Raw genomic sequence first — 23,001 nt, forward strand, 5'->3', positions numbered from 1 at the left:
TGAAGCGCACAACATAAGGTAAGAGATGACAGCTGTCTGTGCTATCTGGGGCTGCTTAGTGATCATAAATGTATTGTTTTCATCTCTACGCCATGGAAACAACCCGGTTCATTCAGCAACTGTTTAATATGTGAATATAATTCTGTAAAAATAATGCTAGAACCGTATGAGCACCGGCAAGAGCTTTCATTTGAGTTATAACTTGTACATGTGTCATATAAAAAATATAAAAATGAACCAATGTTAAATACCCAGCTCGGGTATGCAAAATACTGTGTATTTAAGTGTAAATAACTTTTGTACAGTAGAATAAAAACCAAAGTGATGCATATGTGCATAAAATATAGATTCTACACTTTCAAACGAAACCACTTAAGGTGGTCTGATGCAATGCTAGCCCTTTAAATCTTAAAGCAAAAGTCGATGATGTCACAGACCTGGTAACGGGTCCGCGGAGTTTAACTGGTAGAGTGTTGTGAAAAGGAACGGCAACATTACAAAGTGGTAAATGCTTTGCTGTTTCAACTTTTTTCTTTTTAAAAGTGTTGCGAGAACCAAAATTGCAACGTGTTTATAAAAAAACGAAACAGTAAAAATCTTGAGGAACAAATTAAATAATAGCTGTTGTATTGCCCGCAATGAAAGACTAGTCAAAGTAAATTTAGAAATCACTTCTTTCTTTTTTAAATGCGTTTTCCATGTTGTCCCAACCTTTTTGATTTGTGGTTGTACTTTTTTATTACTACATCGTTTTTATGTGTAATTAAAAAGCTTGTTAAAACAGCTTCCATTTTGGAAGGTATACACTATTTTGCTGTTATATATGCTCCAGCTGTCAAAGGGTTTTGGCAGCAAGCATATGCATAATTTGTTTGTGCACTCCTAGGCTGCTTCACCTTTGTTGTTAAACATCCAGGCTGTGGGTTTCAAAAGGGATTTTCTTTTATTGTAACCATTGAGCAAGGCTGTGATGTTGCACTCCGATTAAAATCAAATCCTTTGATATTTTCCACTTCCAGTCATTATGCACACATGCCTGGCACTTTTAAAATGACATTTACAGAAAACTGACAGCGTTGGTTTGCAGGTGTTCAGCTGCCAAGAAAAGAACAAAAAGAAAAAGAAAGAAATGAATATAAACAATGCATGCAGTGCTAGCATCCCACAGGTGTATAATTATCCACAGAGAGGATAATGTTCTTGTTTTTACATAATGCAGATATTTAGATTTTGATGATTTCATTTGCTCACAGTCAAAGGTTAGAACAAAGTCAGCTATAACCAGTCACCAACTGTCTTATAAGGAGGCAATGACCAAAGAAACATTATCAGTGTGATGGTGTAACACTGTACATTTCGTGTATATTACCACCTTCTGTCACTTATGCCAACAAATAAGCTGCAAACAGAAATTTGTGCAGTTATAAAAGCAAAATATGTGAGCATTGTTCAATACTGAAGCCATGTTTTTAAAATGTACACTGTAATACCCAACAGTCAACTTTATCAACTGGAATGACTGTAGTTAACTCAAAATTGACTGAAAGTTAATTCTACTCATTTGAAAAGAGTTTTGAACTCAGTGTTAAAGGTGATGAGTTAATAAATACCTCATTACTTCAACTTAAATGAAGTAAGTTCACAGTACTCATATAGATTAGTTTTTAACTCAATGATTTGCCTTCTCGAATCTGATTGGCTGATAGCCGTGATATATTTAAGTAATATCAGCACCCGTACAGCCTCTTTACCCTTTGTGTATTACTCCGCCCACATACAGCCAGCAAAAAGCAGACACTACAGATCTAATCCAACGGCACAAGTAGTTCCTCATACAAAGGGTTTTTGAGTCTATATATATATATTATCTTTAAAGAATATTTTTTTTCAATTAGTGGCTATTTTTCTATTAAACTATTTTTCTGTATTATCATTTCAATTACAAAGAATATATGTGGAATTCTATCTAATGATTCATTAATATATTATATTAATATATTATTGCAAGCCATATAATAAAATATAGCCATGAAATAAATGTGTTGACATTTGTGGTTGAAAATCTGTTATTATTCTGCTATATCTGGATATCAGGAAAGATGGAACAGCTGTAATACTAGATACTGTACATGTATTGGTAACCAGAAGTTACTTATTACTATATATAATCCAAAGAAACTACGAAAAGTGCTACAAGATTCAAAGAAACTACAAAAAAAATCTAGTTTTTGTCTTGATTCTAATCCAAAATATCTAAAAAGTCTTAAATAAAAAAGCATTTTCTAGACAAGCAAAACTTTTGTCTTGTTTTCAGAAATAATAGGTCAAAATTAAGTGAGTTTTGTCTTTAAACAAGTGAAATAATCTGCTTATGTGGTAAGCAAAATTATTTTTTCATTTTGAGGAAATTTTATTTTGCTTACCCCATTAGCAGATTATTTTGCTTGATTGATGTATTATTCCTGAAAATAAGACAATATTTTTGGCTTATTTAGAAAATGCTTCTTGATTTAGGAACTTTTAGATATTTAGACTAGAATCAAGACAATTCTGAGGGCTCTATTTTGATGGTCCATGCACAGAGCGCAAAACGCAGGGCGCAAACGCTTTCAGGGCGTGTCTGAACGCATTTTTGCTAATTTAAGGACGGGAAAATCTGCTTTGCGCCATGGCGCATGTTCTAAAAGGGTTGAGTTTATTTTCTTAATGAGTTATAAGTGTGTTTTGAGAATAAACCATATAGAGTCTCATCTCCCATTCCCTTTAAGACCCAGCTGCGTCGCGCCAAGAGCGCATTCACTATTTACAGGACGTAAAGTAAGTCTAAGTGGAAAATCAGAGCATTTCACTAGCAAACAGTTAACAGTTGACAGTTTTTTTTTTTTAACAGAAAACTGTTAAACAGAGCATCTACTGCGTGAGAATGAGAGATAAAAGATCTACTTTCACTTTTGCTCTTGGATAGGGAAACCTTTACGCACAGACATCAACTAGTCTATAAATAATTAATTGCTTTTGTTAAGCGCAAATATTCGTTTCAAAACTATTTCTAAATTCAGTTCTAGTTATATTCTTAAACACATGCTGTGCCCCATATAGTCTAAAACCTGACAGATGGGCAAATCTAAGCTGGTTTTTAATAAAACAAATATAAATATGGATATAATAAATAATACTGCTAATAATAATAACATTATACAAAAGCAAATTGTTATGAATGAACTGAAAAAGCCTCCCGAGATGAAGAAGACATAAAAGCAGTGATTTTTCCAGCCTGATCTCACGAGAAAACGTAAGTATTTTACGTTTTGGCAGTTTAGTGGCTAATTCGTACGAATTCGTACGAGTTCAGTCGTAAGAAAATGTACGATTTTAAAAAGGAGGCGTGGCACCTAACCCCACCCCTAAACCCAACCGTCATTGGGGGATACGCAAATCGTACTAAAATGTACGAATTAGATCGTACGAATTTGTACGAATTAGCCACTAAATGAAAAAGTTACAAATTGCCGTGAGATTGTGTTGGATTTTTCATATTTATTTAGGCTATAAAATAATATGTTTTGTAATATTTTAATGCTTTATATTTATATCCTATATCTATTCTTATTATATCCTATATATATCCTTATATTTCAATTTTTTCATATGTAAAGATATTTGCCTATTGCTCTCTTGTGCGTATTAAGCAGTGTGTAAGCGAGGCGCAACTCTGTGCCGGAGTTTAGACCAGGTTTGTTTTGGTCTAATGAAAAATCTATTATAGTTTCTCAAAATAGCGACGCGCCAGCGGTCCACCTCAGAACGCCTTCCTTTTTAGACCATAACGCCTATGGGCGCACATATGAGCGCTAATGCATTTGCTATTTAAACAGCGTAGCGCAACGGCTCAAAACGACTCTTGCGCCAAGCTGAAACTACCAAAAGACTATTGCGCCGCGCCTTGCGCCACATTGCGCCGGGTGTATGATAGGGCCCTTAGAAAGAAAGATTTTTTTTTTGCAATGTAGTCTTAAATTACCAGCTCTTACAATTCCCAACATTCTGCAATTCTTACATCCCAACATGTTAACTCTCAAGCATGGCATCCAACATGCAAAGTCATGTTACATTTTACACATAGCATGCTGATTTGTTCATGCGGGCCTATTAACCAGTTAGCACTTTTACATTATTCAATATTATGACATAATTCTCCATGCCATTACAAAGTGTCTATTCAGCCAGTGGGACTGCACTTCTAAGCCTCAGAGTGAAGCCCATCAGGGTGTACCACTTTAAAAGACCGAATCAATAGTATGCTTGATCACACGCTATTCTCTGTTTGGCAAGATGGGCTTGCTGCTATTTCATATTGATTGAATTGTGCATAGCCATAGGTTCTTTCACTAGCTCAGCTGCGGTTGTAAGAGTTTGACTGTACAGCACTGCCGCATATGAAAAATCCCTGTGACCAATGAAGCATCGCACCGGTACAAATGCCCAGTGTCTTTTCATTTAATTCGTTAATTCATCACCTTGTCACCTTCATTATTTTCACATTTCGTTAAGGTTGGCGTAATCATTTTTGAAAAATAGGGTGTGCAGGATTGGAAAGAACAAGGTGAGTTCAATCCACAGAGCACACTGCTGATCTTAATACGTTCATCTTCATTTTTTTCCCTCCATCTCTCCCACATGTACTTGTCATTCCTTGCATTATACTGTAATGTATTGTCTATATTGGATGGTAGGTTTTTGTTGAAATATCAACTAGCTGTGCAGGGTGCAGGTTCGAACCTAATACCTACTAAAATGTGGATAAAAGAAGCAACTTAGTTTTGAAGATGACATATACTGTTTTTCTTTCTCCTTTTGTTGAAGAATACCCTCTAAAATACAGATAGCATGGATAGACCTAATTGTAAAATGAAAATAAATTTACAAATGAAAAGATATTGTAAATTAAATACACTACCTGACAAAAGTCTTGTCGCCTATCCAAGTTTTAGGAAACAACAAATCATTTTTTAAATTAAGTTGATCATTTGGTATAAGAAGTGGCTTATAAAAGAGGCAAATACCTCTAGATTACAAAATTCTCAATAATGTTCATGTCTGGTGACTGGGCTGGCCAATCCTAGAGCACTTTGACCATCTTTGCTTTTAGGAACTTTGATGTGGAGGCTGAAGTATGAGAAGGAGGCTATCCTGCTGGAGAATTGTCCCTCTCCTGTGGTTTGTAATGTAATGGGCAGCACAAATGTCTTGATCCCTTAGACTGTTGATGTTTTAATCCACTCTGTAGATCTATCGTAACGTCCCCATACTGAATGTAACCCCAAACCATGATTGTTCTTTCACCAAACTTGACTGATATCTATGTGAATCTTGGGTCCATGTGGGTTCCAATATGTCTTCTGCAGTATTTGTGATGATTGTGGTGCAGTTCAACAGATGATCCATCAGAAAAATATACCTTCTGCCACTATTCCAAATATATAATTACATAAATAACCCTGTTTAAACCAATTGCACTAATAATGAGCGATGGATGATGTTCTCATGCGAGAAATGTTGACCAATGAAAAGGGCAGCTGTGATTGACACACAAGGTCTGGTTGCATCTCCACCTATGCCAGAATTTGATGTATTGAGTTGTTCTGCATGTCGCAAGATGGCTTACGGCTGTGTAGCTGTGCAATAATAAGTTATATAGTTATATAAGTTAAATAAAGATGGAAGAGTCAGTGGTTTGTGGAACTCTGTTGACTAGTAGCACACAAGACTGGTGAAAGAATAGCTGCTGTGGTTGTTTCAAAGATGAGCTGACATTGACGTGATTCATATTTCCCATTTCCACTGAGTGGTACGGTAAGGTTCGGTACGGTACACTTTTATGGCCTTTTCCACTTTTAAAAGGTACCAAAAAGCAAACCGGACCATACCACTTTTGGGTACCCTTTCGGAAGGGTACCTAGCACAACAAAAGGGTTCCAAAAGGTGGAGCAAGACGTGTCGCTGAATGCTATTGGTTTACAGAGAAACATCACTAGCATGTACGCAAGCAGGAGTTGAGACATTACACTTACATCGTCCCAAATCGCATACTTATCCACTAATGTACAGCATTTTGAAGTATAAATAGTGTAAGTAGTGCGTTCACACTTAAAACTCTAAAAATAATAAGAGCACTTTAATTACCTGGATGATGCACTTATTCAGCCGGTAAAATGAAGTGTGTAATGATGGACACTTCACGCACTCAACGACCGCAGGTTTGCTCACATAGCGGAAGGGGTGGAGTTATCGGAAGCACATGTTGGATAACTTTATTTTAGATGGTGAAAGCAAAATTCTCCTACGAGAGTGATTATAGCGCCTCCTGATGGTGAATGCAGTTATACTGATGGCAGGTATTATATGATAGTTTGGTCGTTTATTTCACTGATTTGGCAACCGTCAAACGTCATCAGGGAAACAGTTTGAATTTCCACTCAGTAAAAAAACATTAGTGCTCCATTTGGTACGACACTACATACATATACTATGCTGGTGAGTGTGTAAGTGCATAGTGCATGAGTGTATAGTGTGCCATTTGAGACGCAGCTACTGTAATAATATATATAAAAATAACAAGCCATGGTCGACCTGAGCTTAAACATACCTTGTCGTCGTCTTGATAAACAGCCACAAAGCCAAGAAGAAGAGCAAAATCTGCCCTGTGCCCTGTTGTTGTTTACAAGGCCGTCTAAAGAGCGAGCGGTTTCGCTTTCTCGTGTGCGCAGGGCGCACGTCTATATTTGAAATATCAAACTTCTTGAGCTGATTATGATAACGTGTTCATGATTACTGAAGCGCTTCTGACATCCGATCCTTTCAGAAACTGACACAAGAGTGAAACGCGAAAAACAAAGCAGAAGCCTGAAAAAAACAAAGGAGCAAATGATTCTTTCAGCAACCTAAACCATGAACAAACTGCCATGTTTAACTACTATCATCATCTTCTGGACGATTATGAACTTAGAATGATGGAATTACTCTCTACAAGAGGTTACATGTGCTGGTGAAGATTTAAGATACAGATGAGAGGTTTGCTCTGACTGTGGGCTATATATTGTGTGTTGTTTTTGAACCCAAATAAGGACTGTATGTAGTTTTTCTTTGATTGAAAACATTTCAGAGAAGGTCTGTAAGTGTTCATATATGTTGGATTTTTTTATTTTATATAATTGCAGTCGTTATAGTAGACTATTTCGCATTAATCATTGATCTGCAGCTATAATCAAATCCTATTGATAGGTTAATAATAAACATTTATACACAAGTATTTGTGTCTCAAGCATCTGTTTTGTGAGAAGTGCTTCTCATATGATATGTGGACGACCCGTACAGCTTTACTGTAGACATTTCCTCAAGTGAGAATGATGTTGACTAAAACTTTGTCAAACACCATGCCTACAATTAGTACCCTTTTGGCAGTGGAAGTGCATGCCTGATTAAGGTGACCCGCACCGACCCTTACTGTACTGAACTGTACCACTCAGTGAAAACAAATAGTGAGATTATGGCTCTGAAAAGATCTTGTTACCCTGCTTAAACATAAAAGGGTTTTTATTATATTTTGGATAGCAATAGCCGTAGTTGAAGTCAACTGTCTGTTAAAATGATTGCTGGATGATTCATTTGTTCGAATTTAAAGAGTTGATTCTTTTGAAGTCCCCTTTAAATTAATCTTCAATTCACTCTGAGCTAATTCTCTACACAAGGTTTGTTTCTTTTAGCAATAAGTTGGTCACTTGCACATTTATTTCCACTAAATTTTATTTCCACTAAATTGGTCTTTGTCACTGTCATTTTTTGGCATGCTTAGGTGATTCTAGTAAAGCTGCCCTATGTTAACCAAATCCTTCAAAAAATGGCATTTGTATTGAACTGAAAAATCATTGAACTAACTGCAGCAACACTGTAAACTGGCTCTGCTGCTGACGTCACATGGCATCCTTGCCCTTGAGACAACAGAGTTAGCGATGCTTTAGTGTGCTGGGTTCACTGAGATGCCAGAAACTCATGTAATTTTCATTTCAGTGCTAAAACAGTATCTCAAACATTGAGGTTCACTTAAAACTTAAAAGTTTCACAGTGTGTTCACAGAGATCACCATAATTTGTGATAAAATTGGTTACAAATTTGAATAATCTGTTTATGCAACTCACAATAATTTGTACAGGTGAACATCAACAGTGAGAAAAACATGTTTGTGGAGTCCACCTGGTAACACTTTATAATAACTACACACTATAAATCATTTATTAAGCATTAGCAAATAGTGAATTTATTATCTGTTAAGCATTAACTCTACATTAATAAGCGTTAGTAAGCGGTTTATAACTGCAGCTACAAATGCATTATTCTTGAATTACAAACATATTTATAAGGTGCTTAATAATTGTATTTCCATACTTTGTTAATGATTTATTTTTCATTACTAAATTAAGTATTGCATTTTTTACAAACCAGTTGTATTTAAGAGTATTTGAGGGTTTTTAGGATCATTCAGAATGAGTTAGTAAATGATTAATAAACTATTGAAATCAATGTTTATATGTCTTATTATTCAGGCATATATAAATGGTTACTATGTATGTTAATACATGCTTTATTAACTCAACTTCATCTAGTTTTGTGACCTAATCTAAAGAGGACTATTTATGCTTTATAAATCCCTTATAAATGACAAATAAAGGCTCAGTTAAATTCTAAACAGGAAAAATGACATTGTTCATTCCTATTCATTTAAAGATACACAAATGAAACTGTACTTCAAATGAAAAATGTATCTTTGCAATCTGATCTAAAATAAAATCACTGTAGAGTTTAAAAATTACATCTTATTATATTGTTAAATTATTATATTGTTGTTGTTGTTTTATCCAGTTGGATGTTGTATTTTGACACTCCTGTTAGTTGGCAATGTTTAAACTTTACAGTAATTTTACTTTTTAGAAACATTGCACAGATTATCGTTTATTTGATTCTGAACCTTTATTTGTCACTTATTAAGGCTTTATAAAGCATAAATAGTCCTCACTTTAGATTAGGTCACAAAACTGCATGAAGTTGAGTTAATAAAGCATTTATTAACATATTAGTTAACTAGTAATATATGCATAAATAATAAGAACTAATGTTGATTTCAATATTTTATTAATCATTTACTAACTCATTCTGAATGATGTTAAAAACCCTCAACTACTCTTAAATACAAACGGTTTGTAAATAATGCCATACTTAATTTAGTAATGAGAAATAAATCATTAACTAAGTATGAAAATACAATCATTAAACACATTATATAAGTGCTTATAAGTCAAGAGTAGAGCATTTGTAGCTGCAGTTATAAACCGCTTACTAACGCTTATTAATGTAGAGTTAATGCTTAACATATAATGAATTCACTATTTGCTAATGCTTAATAAATGATTTATAGTGTGTAGTTATTATAAAGTGTTACCGTCACCTTAAAAAAGCCTAATATGGGTTTTTGAAAATGACCTTCCATGCGGTGTGCAACACAGCTCTCAGTGGCGGAATCCGGGGCTGTTACTGGGCGCTGCTGTTGCAATGGAACGTTCCATTGAGTGTCGCCTCTTGGTCATTCTAATCTCTTTGTTGCAGTTGTAATTCTCCCTGTGGTCATTTTAAATTAAGTAAACCTGTAGATTTTGGTTTTATTGTTTAAATTGGAAAACAAAGTCTAGACTTCTGAAGAAATGGAGCTCTAGGAAATGTATTCCATAGCATGCCCAGAGAGTTGATACTCCATCACTGATGCACCTGTAGTGCAGTTCAAGGAGAACTGGGGCTAGCCAAGCCATGTGATGGATATACCAATATTCCGTGACTACGCCAGTGGTGGTCAACAGTGGTGTGCTCAACCTTTTACTGGATGATAAATGTTCTACCTGTTGGCCACTTCATGATTCATTGTGTGTATGCTATTTTTGGGAGGGTTCAATTAAGGGAAGAAATAATGATGGATGCATGGATGGATGGATGGATAGATGTGTGTGTGTGTATCATTATGGAATTATTTTATTTCGGTCGTCCAACTGTGTTTCTAGAAAGACTTAAGTTTTTAAAAAAACTTGAATCTTCTCTGGGCAAATTACAGTTGCAACACTCATCCTTTATAAATTCTCCTTCAGTGAAGGGTTTCCTGTGCTGTGCGATTAGCTGAGCGATCTCATAACTAGCCACACTGCAAAAAATCCTTTTCTTACTTAGATTTTTTTGTCTTGTTTTGAGTCCAAATATCTAAAAATTCTCAAATCAAAAAAAAAAATTTTCTAGACAAGCAAAACATATTGTCTTGTTTTGAGAAATAAAATGCTAATATTAAGTGAGTTTTCCTTAAAACAAGCAAATTAAGGGGGTAAGCAAAATAATCTTATGTCAAAAGGAAAAACAAGATTATTTTGGCAGATTATTTTGCTTGTTTTTAGGAAAAACTCACTTAATATTGGCATATTTTTTATTAATAATTGGCAAATTAGAAAATTCTCCTTTATTTAAGATTTTTTAGATATTTAGACTTGAAACAAGACAAAATATCTAAATAAAAAAAGCATTTTTTGCAGTGCAGTGTGGAATTTTCTTGCACTTTAATAGCATGAAAAAAACTGCTGTTGTTGAGCTGAAGGGGCAGCTGCTAATTGTTTTACTTTTTGATATCGTTCTGCACCAGTGTAAGAGCTGAAGGCCTGACGCTTTGTTTCATAATGTCTTTTAATATTATATTCCTTCATTACTGCAACTGATTTCTGGCAAATTAAACAGATAGGCCTACATTTCCCGCTTACCTCTGTGAAGAAAAATTCTTTGCCCTAACGTGACTGAAACTTTTTGCACTGACTGTTGATTTTTCTTTTTCTTGGTGCGCCATGTCTCGCTAAAATGCGATTATCAATTATGTTTCCTTAAGTTTGGTCAGTTAGTTTTACTTCATAACAAGTGCTGCTTAATTGAAGGCATGTAATAGCGACACCTGGTGGTTATTTATTGAATTATGTTCATTTTTGTATAGCGGGCCAGATTCTATTAATATTTATTAAAAAGCCTTGCGGGCCGCCACAAAACTGATTGCAGGCCGCAGATGGCCCGCGGGCCGTAGTTTGGACACCCCTGCTCTAGCGCTTATGGACGTAGTGTGTGTGTGTAATTTATTTTACACAGCTAAAACCCAACCACCACATGCATTCTGAATGAATGTGCCTATTAATGTTCACATGGAGTTACATTTACAGTATAAATTACATTATTCATGTCCTGAAGGTATCCAAAAGTGTTTCATGGAATAAAAAAAGCATTGTTTAATGAAAATCCTGCATTTAGCCATTCTTCTGTACACAACTACTTGCTCATATAGAATGTTTAATGTGTTGTAATGTACTGAGAATACTGTCTGTATGAACATGACATTAATTTAGACCCTTATTGTATTCGTGACTGTCACCTGTAACCATAGTAACATTGATTAACTGTATTATCAAATGTGTATTATCAAACTGCAGTCTTTTTACATTTGGCACAACTAAACATGAACGTGATTTCCTTCATCAAATGGCTTAATTAGCCAATGGAGTAGCGTTGGCATGGTCAGTAACTGGCAGGGGCACCCCCAAGGGTAAACTCTGGCCACACCAATATGATTTTGCCGTTGATATTATTCATTTTAATGTACTTATGTAAATTCACAAAATTCTAATAAAATGCAGCCACTAAATTATTGTTGACTGTGGCGAGGGGGCGTGGCCGAGAGCCGTGGGAATGGAGTGAAGCCACCGCGTAAGTGGATACACCTGCGGTGCGCACCTGCTTCGGATCCCACGGAAGGAGCTCTGGACGATAAAAGGAGGAACGATGGCAGAGGAAGCCGAGAGAGGACTGGGCCCGGACATATTTTACTTTTGCTTTCAGTTTGACGGCAGTCTCCGTGAGGAGCTTCCGTCCGTTTGTTTTGGTTTAGACGGCAGCCTCCGTGAGGAGCTGCTGTCGCTGTTATTAATAAATCATTTTAAAACTGCATCAGTTCTCCGCCTCCTTCTTCCCGGCGGCCAAAGGGGCCGTGAACTTTATTACAGTGGTGCCGAAGCCCGGGAGAAGGAGGGACGCGTTGTCCAGATGCCCTCGCCGCTGAGAGAGGGGGCGAGTGTTTGGGAGTTAACCCGAGTGGGGTGGAAACCCGTTCGTCTGGCCAGAGTGCCGGGGCGGCCTGAGGCTGGCGAGGAAAGGATCTGCCTGCTGCCGTCTCCCAGCATGGGGAGGAGCAGGGGACGCGGGGCTCACCACCGGAGGGGAAAGTGCTGAAGGGAGCCATCCCACAGAACCCGGGGGAGTCGCCGCGATCTGCCATGATGCCAGAGCCTGCATCCGTCCACCGAAGCGGGAGCGGAGCAGGAGACCAGAGATGCCACCAGCCAGCCAGGAGAACCGCCGCAGGACGCCAGAAGACGGACGGGTGGATAGATTCCTCCACAGGGCTCCCAGCACGTCGTCGCATCTCTCAGCTGGTGGAGGACCGAGTGGCAGCGTGTCTGGAGAACCGAACCCCAATTTTTTTTTTCTTTTTCCTCTCTCCCCTTTCTCTCGGCCCGTCTCATATAGGTCTCGCGGGTGCTGTGGTGCCAAACCCCCCCCCCCCGGAGTATGCACAGCCACGGGGTTCCCCCGGCCTGTGATGGGAGATGGGGGTATGTGGCGAGGGGGTGTGGCCGAGAGCCGTGGGAACGGAGTGAGGCCACCGTGTAAGTGGATACACCTGCGGCTTCGGATGCCACGGAAGGAGCTCTGGACGATAAAAGGAGGAACGATGGCAGAGGAAGCTGAGAGAGGACCGGGCCCGGACATATTTTACTTTTGCTTTCAGTTTGACAGCAGTCTCCATGAGGAGCTGCCGTCCGTTTGTTTTGGTTTAGACGGCAGCCTCCGTGAGGAGCTGCCATCGCTGTTATTAATAAATCATTTTAAAACTGCGTCGGTTCTCCGCCTACTTCTTCCCGGCGGCCAAAGGGGCCGTGAACTTTATTACACTGACGTAGCTGATTCACTGCCCCTTCCCCTCCCCGATCATTGTTGACAGCACGCAAACACCTTCAATAGACAGTAATGGCAGGTCAATATTTACCTTAAGGTACATCAATAGAAGAAGCTGCATTAATAATATTGTTGTTCAAAAAGGAATATGGATAAATTATATCATTAGGGTCTGTATATTTAGTGTGTGTGTATATTGTAATGCCTTTTGTTTAGTTTGTTCATTTGTTTTATTAATTACTCATTAATCTTCATTCATTTTAGACATGGATTATAGGTATGCTGTACAGTAAAAGTATGTGAAAAACAGCTGTAAAGTTACCTGGAATCGAACCAGCTATTCTTTGCATGGGAGTCTGTTACTCTAACAAGGAGGCTAAAGACATGGCCTTTAATGTCTGTTGCTAGAGTAACTCAACCCTCTACACCTCACTACTATCCCGGACGAGCCCCCGCGTGTAACCCATCAGTTCCACTGCACCCAATCTGAGCTGGAATTGAATCGGTGATTCTTTGCATGGGAGTCAGTTGCTCTATCAAGGAGACTAAAGACCATGGCCTCTAACATAGATAGACTCCTAATCACAGTATTGTCTTAATCATATTAAAATATGAGTATTAGTGTCCATGTAAACATATAAGTGTTATTTTCAGTTCTAGTTTGTAAGAATTCTGTTACTGTAAGGCTACTTCAAAGAAAACATGTTCGGCAGACCATCAGTAATAGGAGGTTTTTCCTTATTCCCTAACATTAAAGATCACCCTTAAGTAGTGTTTGACCATGGAACCATGTTCATTCTGAGCTAATGCACTCTGCGCTGAATCTTTCTGAACATATCTGCTCAGACTGATCATATGACTGTGATTGCTTTTGATATGGCTCTTATGAAAAATTCTGAATGGCCTGCTGCAGAGTCCTTTCCGTTAGGCATTATAACCTTCCGGAGACCAATGTTTGCTACATGAAATACAGTGATGAAAATGCTGCATATACCCAATGGAGGACAGAGATAATATCAATTCATGAGCTGGATATCTTGACCTGTGATCCCTGATGGAGAGAACAGTCCTTGAAGAGTCATGCGTGGATAATGATTCACATTGACTGAGAACTTGCAGGTGCTGTTAGCATTTCTGCCAAACAACTATTATCTGGCTGCTGTAGTTGGCAGCAAGCACTCCAAAAATTTAGTTTAGTTTGTAATATTGTCATTGTTGTTGTGGTATTTATACTTATATATTTGGTACTGTTGATTGATGTTTATTGAACAGTTGAGGTAGCTGAATCTGAATCTTCAACAAACTGAGATGTACTGTACAAAAGCAAGATATGGGATTAAGCTCATGTTTTCAAGCTATGAAAGCAGGTTAAATTGAGCTAAATACGTAGATTTGCATGCACCAGCCACTTTATTAGGTACGCCTTACTAGTACCGGGTTGGACCGGTTATTGCCTTCAGAACTGCCTTAATCCTCTGAAGCAAGAATTCAACAAGGTACTGAAAATGTTCCTCAGATATTTTAGCCCATATTGACATGATAGCATCACATGCTGCAGATTTGTCGGCTGCAAATCAATGATGTGAATCTCCCGTTACACCACAACTCAAATGTGTTCTATTGGATTGAGATATGGTGACTGTGTAGGCCATTTGAGTACAGTGAACTCACTGTCATGTTCAAGATAGTAGTCTGAGATGATTTGCTCTTTTTGACTTGGCGCGTTATCCTGCTGGAAGTAGCCATCAGAAGATGGGTACACTATGGCCATAAAGAGATGGACATGGTCAGCAACAATTCTCAGGTAGGCTGTGGTGTTAAAACAATGCTCAATTGGTACTAATGGGCCAAAAGTGTGCCAAGGAAATATCCCCCACACTATCATACCACCACCACCAGCCTGAACCATTGATACAAGGCAGGATGGATTCATGTTTTCATGTTGTTGACGCCAAATTCTGAGCCTACCATTCGAATGTTGCAACAGAAATCGAGACTTATCAGAATCGGCAATGCTTTTCCTATCTTCTATTGTCCAATTTTGGTGAGCCTGTGCAAATTATAGCCCCAGTTTCCTGTTTTAAGCTTACAGGAGTAGCACCTGGTGTGGTCTTTTGCAGTTGTAGCCCATCTGCTAGGTCCATAAATATTTGGACATCGACACAATTCTAACATTTGTGTTCTATACACCAACACAATGGTTTTGAAATGAAACGAACATGTGTGTAAACTGTAGACTGACAGCTTTAATTTTAGGGTATCTTCATCCAAATCAGGTGAACGGTATAGGAATCACAACAGTTTGCATATGTGCCTCCCACTTGTTAAGGGACCAAAACTAATTGGACAATTTGCTTTTAAGCTGCTCCACAGCTAGGTGGGCCTCATTATCCCAATTACAATGAGCAGATAAAAGGTCCAGTGTTTATTTCAAGGGTGCTATTTGCATTTGGAATATGTTACTGCTGTCAATTCTACACTGAAAAAAAAATATTCAGAGATGATTTCTTGAATTGAATCATTTTTTTTAAGCTAATTGGCTGTAAACAATTTATTTGGGCTAAATTCAAACAAACAAATTAATTTGAATTTTTTATTCAGTTTAATTTGTTTGTTTAAATTCAACACAAATAAATTGTTTGCAACAGTTTTGCAGACATCATTTTTTTCAGTGTATATATATTTATAAATATTCAATGTAGTCTTTAAGCAAAAGTGCCATATGATATTTCCTTCTAAAGTGAGCATTTTTCTCAGCCTCCTATGTGTAGGTTCAGTAATTTCTCTATAATGGTGATGAATAGGTTCTTTTTATTGTCTTTAAAGTGAAATAACTGAACTTGCACACAGGAAGCTGAGAAAAATGCTCATTTTAGAAGAAACTTTCAGAGGCTTTTGCATCTGAACTCTTTATATAAGTGTTTGCAATTAATCTTCATGATAAATTTCTTAAGTAACCTGAATTTCTGCTGGTCACCTTTAAAGCAAAATGAAAAACTGTGTTGTTAATAACGTTCACCCCCTAATATGTTTTCATTACCCCTCTGCAAGAAAGTAATAGGAGTTCCCAGATCAATTGGAATTTCCAGATTGATGTGGGAGAGGAGAGTTTTTCAACTAATTACCTGATTGGCTTACATCAGGTTTTATCCCTATTTTATCATGAATTCTGTGAATATATGGTCTGTTTAGGAATGCCCTGAACATATACACTCATTCCAGCTATCTACACCATGGTTAACATAGCGGTCCATTTTCCTTCCTGGATCAGCAAAGTGCAACAGAATGTGCTGATTAAACTAGGTCAAGCCACACTTTTTCTGCTATCCTGCCTTTCTTAATTCTATTTTTGTGCAATAGCTCTCTGCTAATGTTCTATCAGTATTAGCACTGTTTGTACCACTCCTCTTGCCTCAGTCGGTCAGTCAGTCAGTCAGTCAGTCAGTCAGTCAGTCTGTCTGTCTGCTTTATGGCAGAATCTGTTTTACAAAAAAAAGTTTCAATAAAAAATGTGGATCAATCAAGTATTTCACCTTATCCGTCTTGATACTGGGATGGTTTGTGAGCCCTGGAATGCCTACTATATGTCATTCTATAATCCCTGTCAATATGTTTACAGGAAAAAGCAGTAAACCATAGAAATCAAACCAATACATGTTTATGTTTGTTCGCAGGTACAAATGCCATACCGATTTATCATCTTTGTTTGAATTTTTAAATATCCTTTATGGGATATGAATGGGTACATATGATTTTCATATCAAAATGTGAAAGCAAGCTCAACTTAACATCTGTCTCTGTGCAGTGTATTTACTTCAGTGTTTACTTCTCCTTAATATCCTCTGCAGTAGTTTCAGATGATGCTTTGAAAAGGTGTTAAGATTAGCCCCACAATTCTAAAGTCAGAGCTTTCTATTCTCTAATAAACATTAGTTAGCTTGCATCATGTTTTAAAGTGGACCTATTATGCATAATTCGGTAACATTTTACAATAAGGTTCATTAGTTACTGCATTTACTAACATGAACTAATCATGAACAACACTTGTACAACATTTATTAATCATAATTGAACATTAACTAATGCATTGTTAAAGGGCCATGAAACTCCCTCGTTTCAGCAGGGTGTTTTCACACCTCTAATTTGGAAAAAGTCAGAAAAGTGGGCGTGTCCAGCTCTGTTTAGGGGGGAGTGTCGGAGGAACAAAAGAGGCTTGGTGTGGGAGTGTCTATTTGGGCGCACTGAATTTCAGAGTCAAAACACACAACCACAGCGGACAATGTGACTGTGTTTACATGGACATCTGTAGTCGAATTATTTGCCAGATTATTAAATGGTGGACTTTAACTGCAGTTTGGCTCTTTCATTCAGGGAATCCATTCATGTCCCTCCCGACAAACGTGATATTTGATTCGAGGAGCTGCTGTAAGCGTGTATTTTTCATGCAATGTTTGATACCGCACGGCGAATGAGAGAAAAAAAACTCAGCATTTCCCGGAAACATAGATGCACACGGCAGGTAGCGTCAGAAAGCCGCGTGTGTTATTCCGGTCACAAAATCCAACACGAGGTTATAGTTTGGTTGTAACTGTTAGTGCTAACTTGTTTACACTCGCTGCAATAGTTTGTTTGATACGAATAAAATACAAACTGAATAAACAAAGAGCACTGGTCGCTCACTTACCAAATCTGTAGAGACAGGACAATCACCAGCAACTAGAGCCGCGTCTTTATTAAGAGGAGACTAAAGCGAATCTGGATCTCAGCGTTTGCAGATGAGAACAGCTCTCAGGTAAACAATAATCCTCCTTAGACACGTAAGTTATTGTTGTCGAGCGTCGCGTACACTGTAATCCACACGTGACTGAGCTCTCACAGAGAGAAAATGAAAACGAAACTTAACGGCAGCAAACTATAAAAGCAACACTTCACGCTTGTTTTGCCAACACAACGTGGCATCTCTGCCATCTACACTCTGACATTAATGAATATTAATGAAGTTGCACAATAGAGCGCGCTGATTGGGTTGAACGAAGCCTTACTCATGCATTAATGCAACACGCTGTAAGACGTAATAAGACTCACTCTGGCACAGACGCCCAGTCTGCACGCTGGAATACACACTATTATCTCATAGCCGTGGCGCAGCTTCAAAAATTCGTTTTAAACCGGAAGTACGAATTTGCTTGAAATAACGCAAAAACAACCAATTTACACTTTTTAGTGAAATATATGTGTCCTAATAGTGTTTTTAGCAGTGTGGGACACATATACGACTGTCAACAGCTCAAAAAATGTGTTTTGGTGTTTCGTGACCCTTTAACATCCAAATGCTTGTTAACATTAGTTAATGCACCGTGAGTTATCATGAACTCACAATGATCAACTGTATTTTCATTAACTAACGTTAACTAACATGAATAAATACTGTAGTAAATGTATTGTTCATTGTTTGTTCATGTTAGTAAATGCAATAATTAACATTAACTAATAAAGCTTATTTTAAAGTGTGACCCAAAATTCAGTTTTCTATGGTGTTTGTACACAGCCAGCGTATAATGATAAATATCCACCTAAATGCACCAGTGTTAGAGATGTCAAAACACTGCCATGTTCTGAATAAGAGGTGAGGAGCACCAGCTCATTTGCACTTAAATACACACAGAACAGCTCATTTGTCATCCCACCCAAAAAAAAGTTAAATTTTTTACGTGGTACAATAAATGATCTGTACGGTATATGAGCTAAAACTTTACTGACACATTCTTGGGACACCAGAGACTTATATCTTTTGAAAATAAACTGCAACTATACAGCAAGTAAACAAGATGATTCTCACATCATTTTGAAGCAAAAACACTAGGCTACAAGATCCAGTTCTCAAAAGTCTTGTGCACAAATGTTCTCTGTGTGTTTCACGGCCTTGTTTCAGTGACTTCAAAATTTTATTTTTTTACTAACCACGCATAAACGTTTCTTTCTCAAAAACACAAACACATACAAACATTCTGCTTAGGTATGCTTATAACCCAGCTTGTGCTGTTTACAGTGTTATCACACATTAGCCCTTAATATGTTTTTAAGATACTGAAAACAACACAAATGCCAGTGCATGTCCAAACTTCTCCAGAGCCCCAAAACACCCTTAAGCCTGGTTTATACTTCTGCTTCAAGTGACCGGCGTAACTCAAGGCGCAGGCAACGCGCGCAGCTGTGCATTTATACTTCTGCGCGCTGTCTCTGTTGTTCTGCATTAACACTTCAGAAACGCTAGTTGGCAGTGAGGTGTAAATGTTCCTCTGTGTCGAGTTTCTTCGCTTCTGTTTAGCTTTTCCTGAACACTTCCTGGTTGTACAAGTGACTCAAACTCACTCATTTTGAGGCAGGAAGAGGCGGACGTGCAACAAGGTAAACACAAAACAAAACTTTCCATCCGGAGCTCCTTCACGGGACTCCACACTTGTAAACAATCGCTCGTGGCATTCGCGCGGCTCTTGGTCCCGCCCAGACTCGTCAGCGCTACCAGGCCGACCAATCACAGAGCTTGCGCTACGCATTGTTGTGACGTGTAGTTACATTTTTTGAGAGGTGCACGTCAGTGACGCCGACGGCCACGGCGAAGGGCTATGCGTCAGCGCCGTAGCATACGCCGGCGTTTGACGCAGAAGCATAAATCAGCCCTAAGACCCCAGAGGGTTAAGGCAGCACTCATGTCTCATCACAAAGGGGCAAACAAACAGACATTTAGCCGACAATCCTTGCACAGCCTACACTTTTATCTGCTATCTCTCTCTTTTAGTAGTATCCAATTTAAACCTGAGATTTTGGAAACCAGATCTAAATTTAGTGGGAAATTATTCTAAGCAGACAGAAGGTAAACAAAGACCGAATATACAGCGGGAGTGGTGAGGTGCGGAACAAAACCTTGCGGGAGCGCCACTATAAAAACAGTCCCGCGCAGACCTCCACTACAGAGGCTGAGTGTTGCTTACGAAGAACTTTGTCAGCATTCTATCTGTCACATCTGCTGCAGTGCCCTCATGTGGACTCTTGAGGGCATTAGCTCTTGTTTTAGTTGTTGTTTTCATTTCCTGTATGCCTGCTCACATGATCACTCCTTGTTTCCAGCTTATTCTTGTTGTCTAATTGGTTCTGTCTTTTATAAGCCCTGTTATGTTGTGTTTAGTTTGCCTTTGGATTTTGCTTTGCTCTGTCTTGTTTTGCTCTGTCCTGCTTTGCTCTGTCCTGCTTTATTTTGTTCTCCAGTTCCTCATGTTCGGTTTGGTTCGGTTTGTTTGTTCACTTTTAGTATCATCTCTATGTTTTTGGATTCCGATTTTGTTTGATTCACCTTAGTGCTTTTAGTTTTTGGACTGGCGTTTGTCTTGTCAGTTTTTGTACCTTGCCTGTTATTTGGATCTTCTTTGTTTACTTATTATATTAAACAATATTTTGCTGCATTTGAATCTATCCTTTGTTTTTGTAATACCCCATCGTGACACTATCTATAACTTGTTAGGTGTTATGGCAGCTCAGAGTGATCATGTTCCCTTGACAGTGACAAACAGGAGTTGGTCATGAGTATCCTTTTTAATGTGTGTTATCAATGTATTGATCAAAAGTGACACCACATTTGTTGTTTTGTTTCATTTCAGGTTGTCTGGCTTCATGTTGCCATCACCTATCGTAAGTTCGGGGTCCATTTTGGCACTGTGGTTTACTACAGATTTTGCAGTCAGTGCCCAAGGATTTAAAGCAATCTATGAAGGTAGGAACAAAAGTTTGTTTTTTACTGTACACAACTGCTTTTCTGTGTCTTTTATCAGCGTTTTTATGTTCTCTGCTGTCCTTTGTGTTTTTTACCCTGAGTTAGTTATTTTACTTTTGGTCTAGCCTACTGCATTTATGCCAGCAGGATGGCACACAGATGTGCATGGTCAGACTTTTAACTATATGCATGAATTTTGGTTCATATCACAGCATATTGCAGATTAGAATAATAGTAAGGAAGAGAGAGCTTGATCAGCCACAGATCGGGTACTGCTGCAGCTACTACAGAATTATTCATTGTATCACCAGTTTCTAGACTGAGAGATGCACATAAATTCCTGTAAAAAGTAAAGAGCTGATATTTTTTAGTTTAGTTTTGTGTGCATTATCCGTTGAGTACTGGTCTATGAGTATGCCATCTTGTGTTGAGACCACATAACTTGACTTTTTTTGGCTGATTAGGTTGGATTGAAGACTACGTTAATGGTGCGTTTAAACACTCTAAGGTGCTGATCTCTCAGATTTGTTAAAATACTGTTCTGCAAGGTTTCATTTGATTGCTAAGTTTGGGTTGTAAGGCTCAGGGAAAGATGTACCCACCATGCAAACTCATCAGTGAGCATTTTAGATTAGCTGTGGGATTAAAAGAGGCAACCTAGACTCAAGTGCATGTAATTCTACTTTGTTTTTTGGAACATACTGCTGTTGGTTTATTTTTCATCTGGAAATGTATACTCCTTGATTAAGAGCAATCAACACCACTTCACTGGACCTCAAGTTATGCTGGTGAATGCAGAAGTTTGGTAACTGATTGGTTGGTGGTTTGGTTTGGGTGGTTGGTTTGGGTGGTTGGTTTGGTTTGCTTTGCTTTGGTTTGGTTTGTGTTGCTTTGCTTTGGTTTTGGTTTGGGTGGTTGGTTGGGTTGGGTTGATTAGGTTGGGTCAGGTTGGGTTGGTTTGGGTGGGTTTGGTTTAGTTTGGGAGGTTGGTTGGTTTGGTTTGTTTGGTTTAAGTCTTTGGTTGGTTGGTTAGTTAGTTGGTTTGGTTCGGTTTGGTTTGGTTTAGTTTGGGTGTTTGGTAGGTTGGTTGATTTGGTTTGGTTTGTGTGGTTTGGTGGTTTGGTTTGGATCGGTATTGTTTTGGTGGTTGGTTTAGTTTGGGTGGGTTACTGGGGTTTGGTTAGGTTTGGGTGGTTGGTTGGGTGGGGTTGGGTTGATTAAGTTGGGTCAGGTTGGGTTGGTCTGGGTGGATTTTGTTTGGTTTAGTTTGGTTTGGGAGGTTGGTTGGTTGGTTGGTTGGTTTGGTTTGGTTTGGTTTAAGTGTTTGGTTGGTTGGTTGGTTTGGTTTAGTTTGGGTGTTTGGTAGGTTGGTTGGTTTGGTTTGGTTTAGTTTGGGTATTTGGTAGGTTGGTTGGTTTGGTTTGGTTTGGTTTGGGTGGTTGGGTGGTTTGGTTTGGATCGATATTGTTTTGGTGGTTGGTTTGCTTGGGCTGGGTCGGGTTGGTTTAGTTTGGGTGGGTTACTGGGGTTTGGCTAGGTTTGGGTGGTTGGTTTGTTTTGCTTTGGTTTGCTTTGCTTTGCTTTGGTTTTGGTTTGTGTGGTTGCTTGGGCTGGGTTGGGTTGATTAGGTTTGGTCAGGTTGGGTTGGTTTGGGTGGGTTTGGTTTAGTTTGGTTTGGGAGGTTGGTTGGTTGGTTTGGTTTGGTTTAAGTGTTTGGTTGGTTGGTTTGGTTTGGTTTGTTTTAGGTGGTTGGTTTGCTTTGGTTGGGTTGGTTTAGTTTGGATGGGTTGTTGGAGTTTGGTTAGGTTTTGGTGGTTGGTTGGTTGGTTGGTTGGTTGGTTGGTTGGTTGGTTGGTTGGTTTGCTTTAATTTTGGTTTGGGTGGTTGGTTGGGTTGGGTTAGATTAAGTTGTGTTAGGTTGGGTTGGTTTGGGTAGTTGGTTGGTTGGGTTGTTTTGGTTTGATTTGGATGGTTGGTTGGTTGGTTGGGTTGGGTTTGGTTTGGTTTGGTTGGGTTGGTTTGGTTTGGGTGGTTGGTTGGTTGGTTGGATTGATTGATGATTGATTGACTGGATGAAAGGTATTACATTATATATATATAGTTTTATACTTTTGTCAATCCAAACCTATTTACTCCTCTTAGATACAGATTTATTTTAT

At 38.4% G+C, this 23,001-nt stretch overlaps 1 protein-coding gene across 1 annotated transcript in view; it reads left to right on the top strand.

Moving 5' to 3' along the window:
- Positions 1-23,001, top strand: part of csmd1a (CUB and Sushi multiple domains 1a) — a 247,713-nt gene that overhangs the window by 117,464 nt on the left and 107,248 nt on the right. Inside the window, 1 exon segment of the mRNA NM_001017855.1 lies at positions 20,730-20,842. Within this exon segment, the coding sequence (NP_001017855.1) occupies positions 20,730-20,842 (113 nt within the window).

This window comes from Danio rerio, chromosome 13 (assembly GCF_049306965.1).
Source record: "Danio rerio strain Tuebingen ecotype United States chromosome 13, GRCz12tu, whole genome shotgun sequence".
In the NCBI taxonomy this organism is placed as follows: Eukaryota; Metazoa; Chordata; class Actinopteri; order Cypriniformes; family Danionidae; genus Danio; species Danio rerio.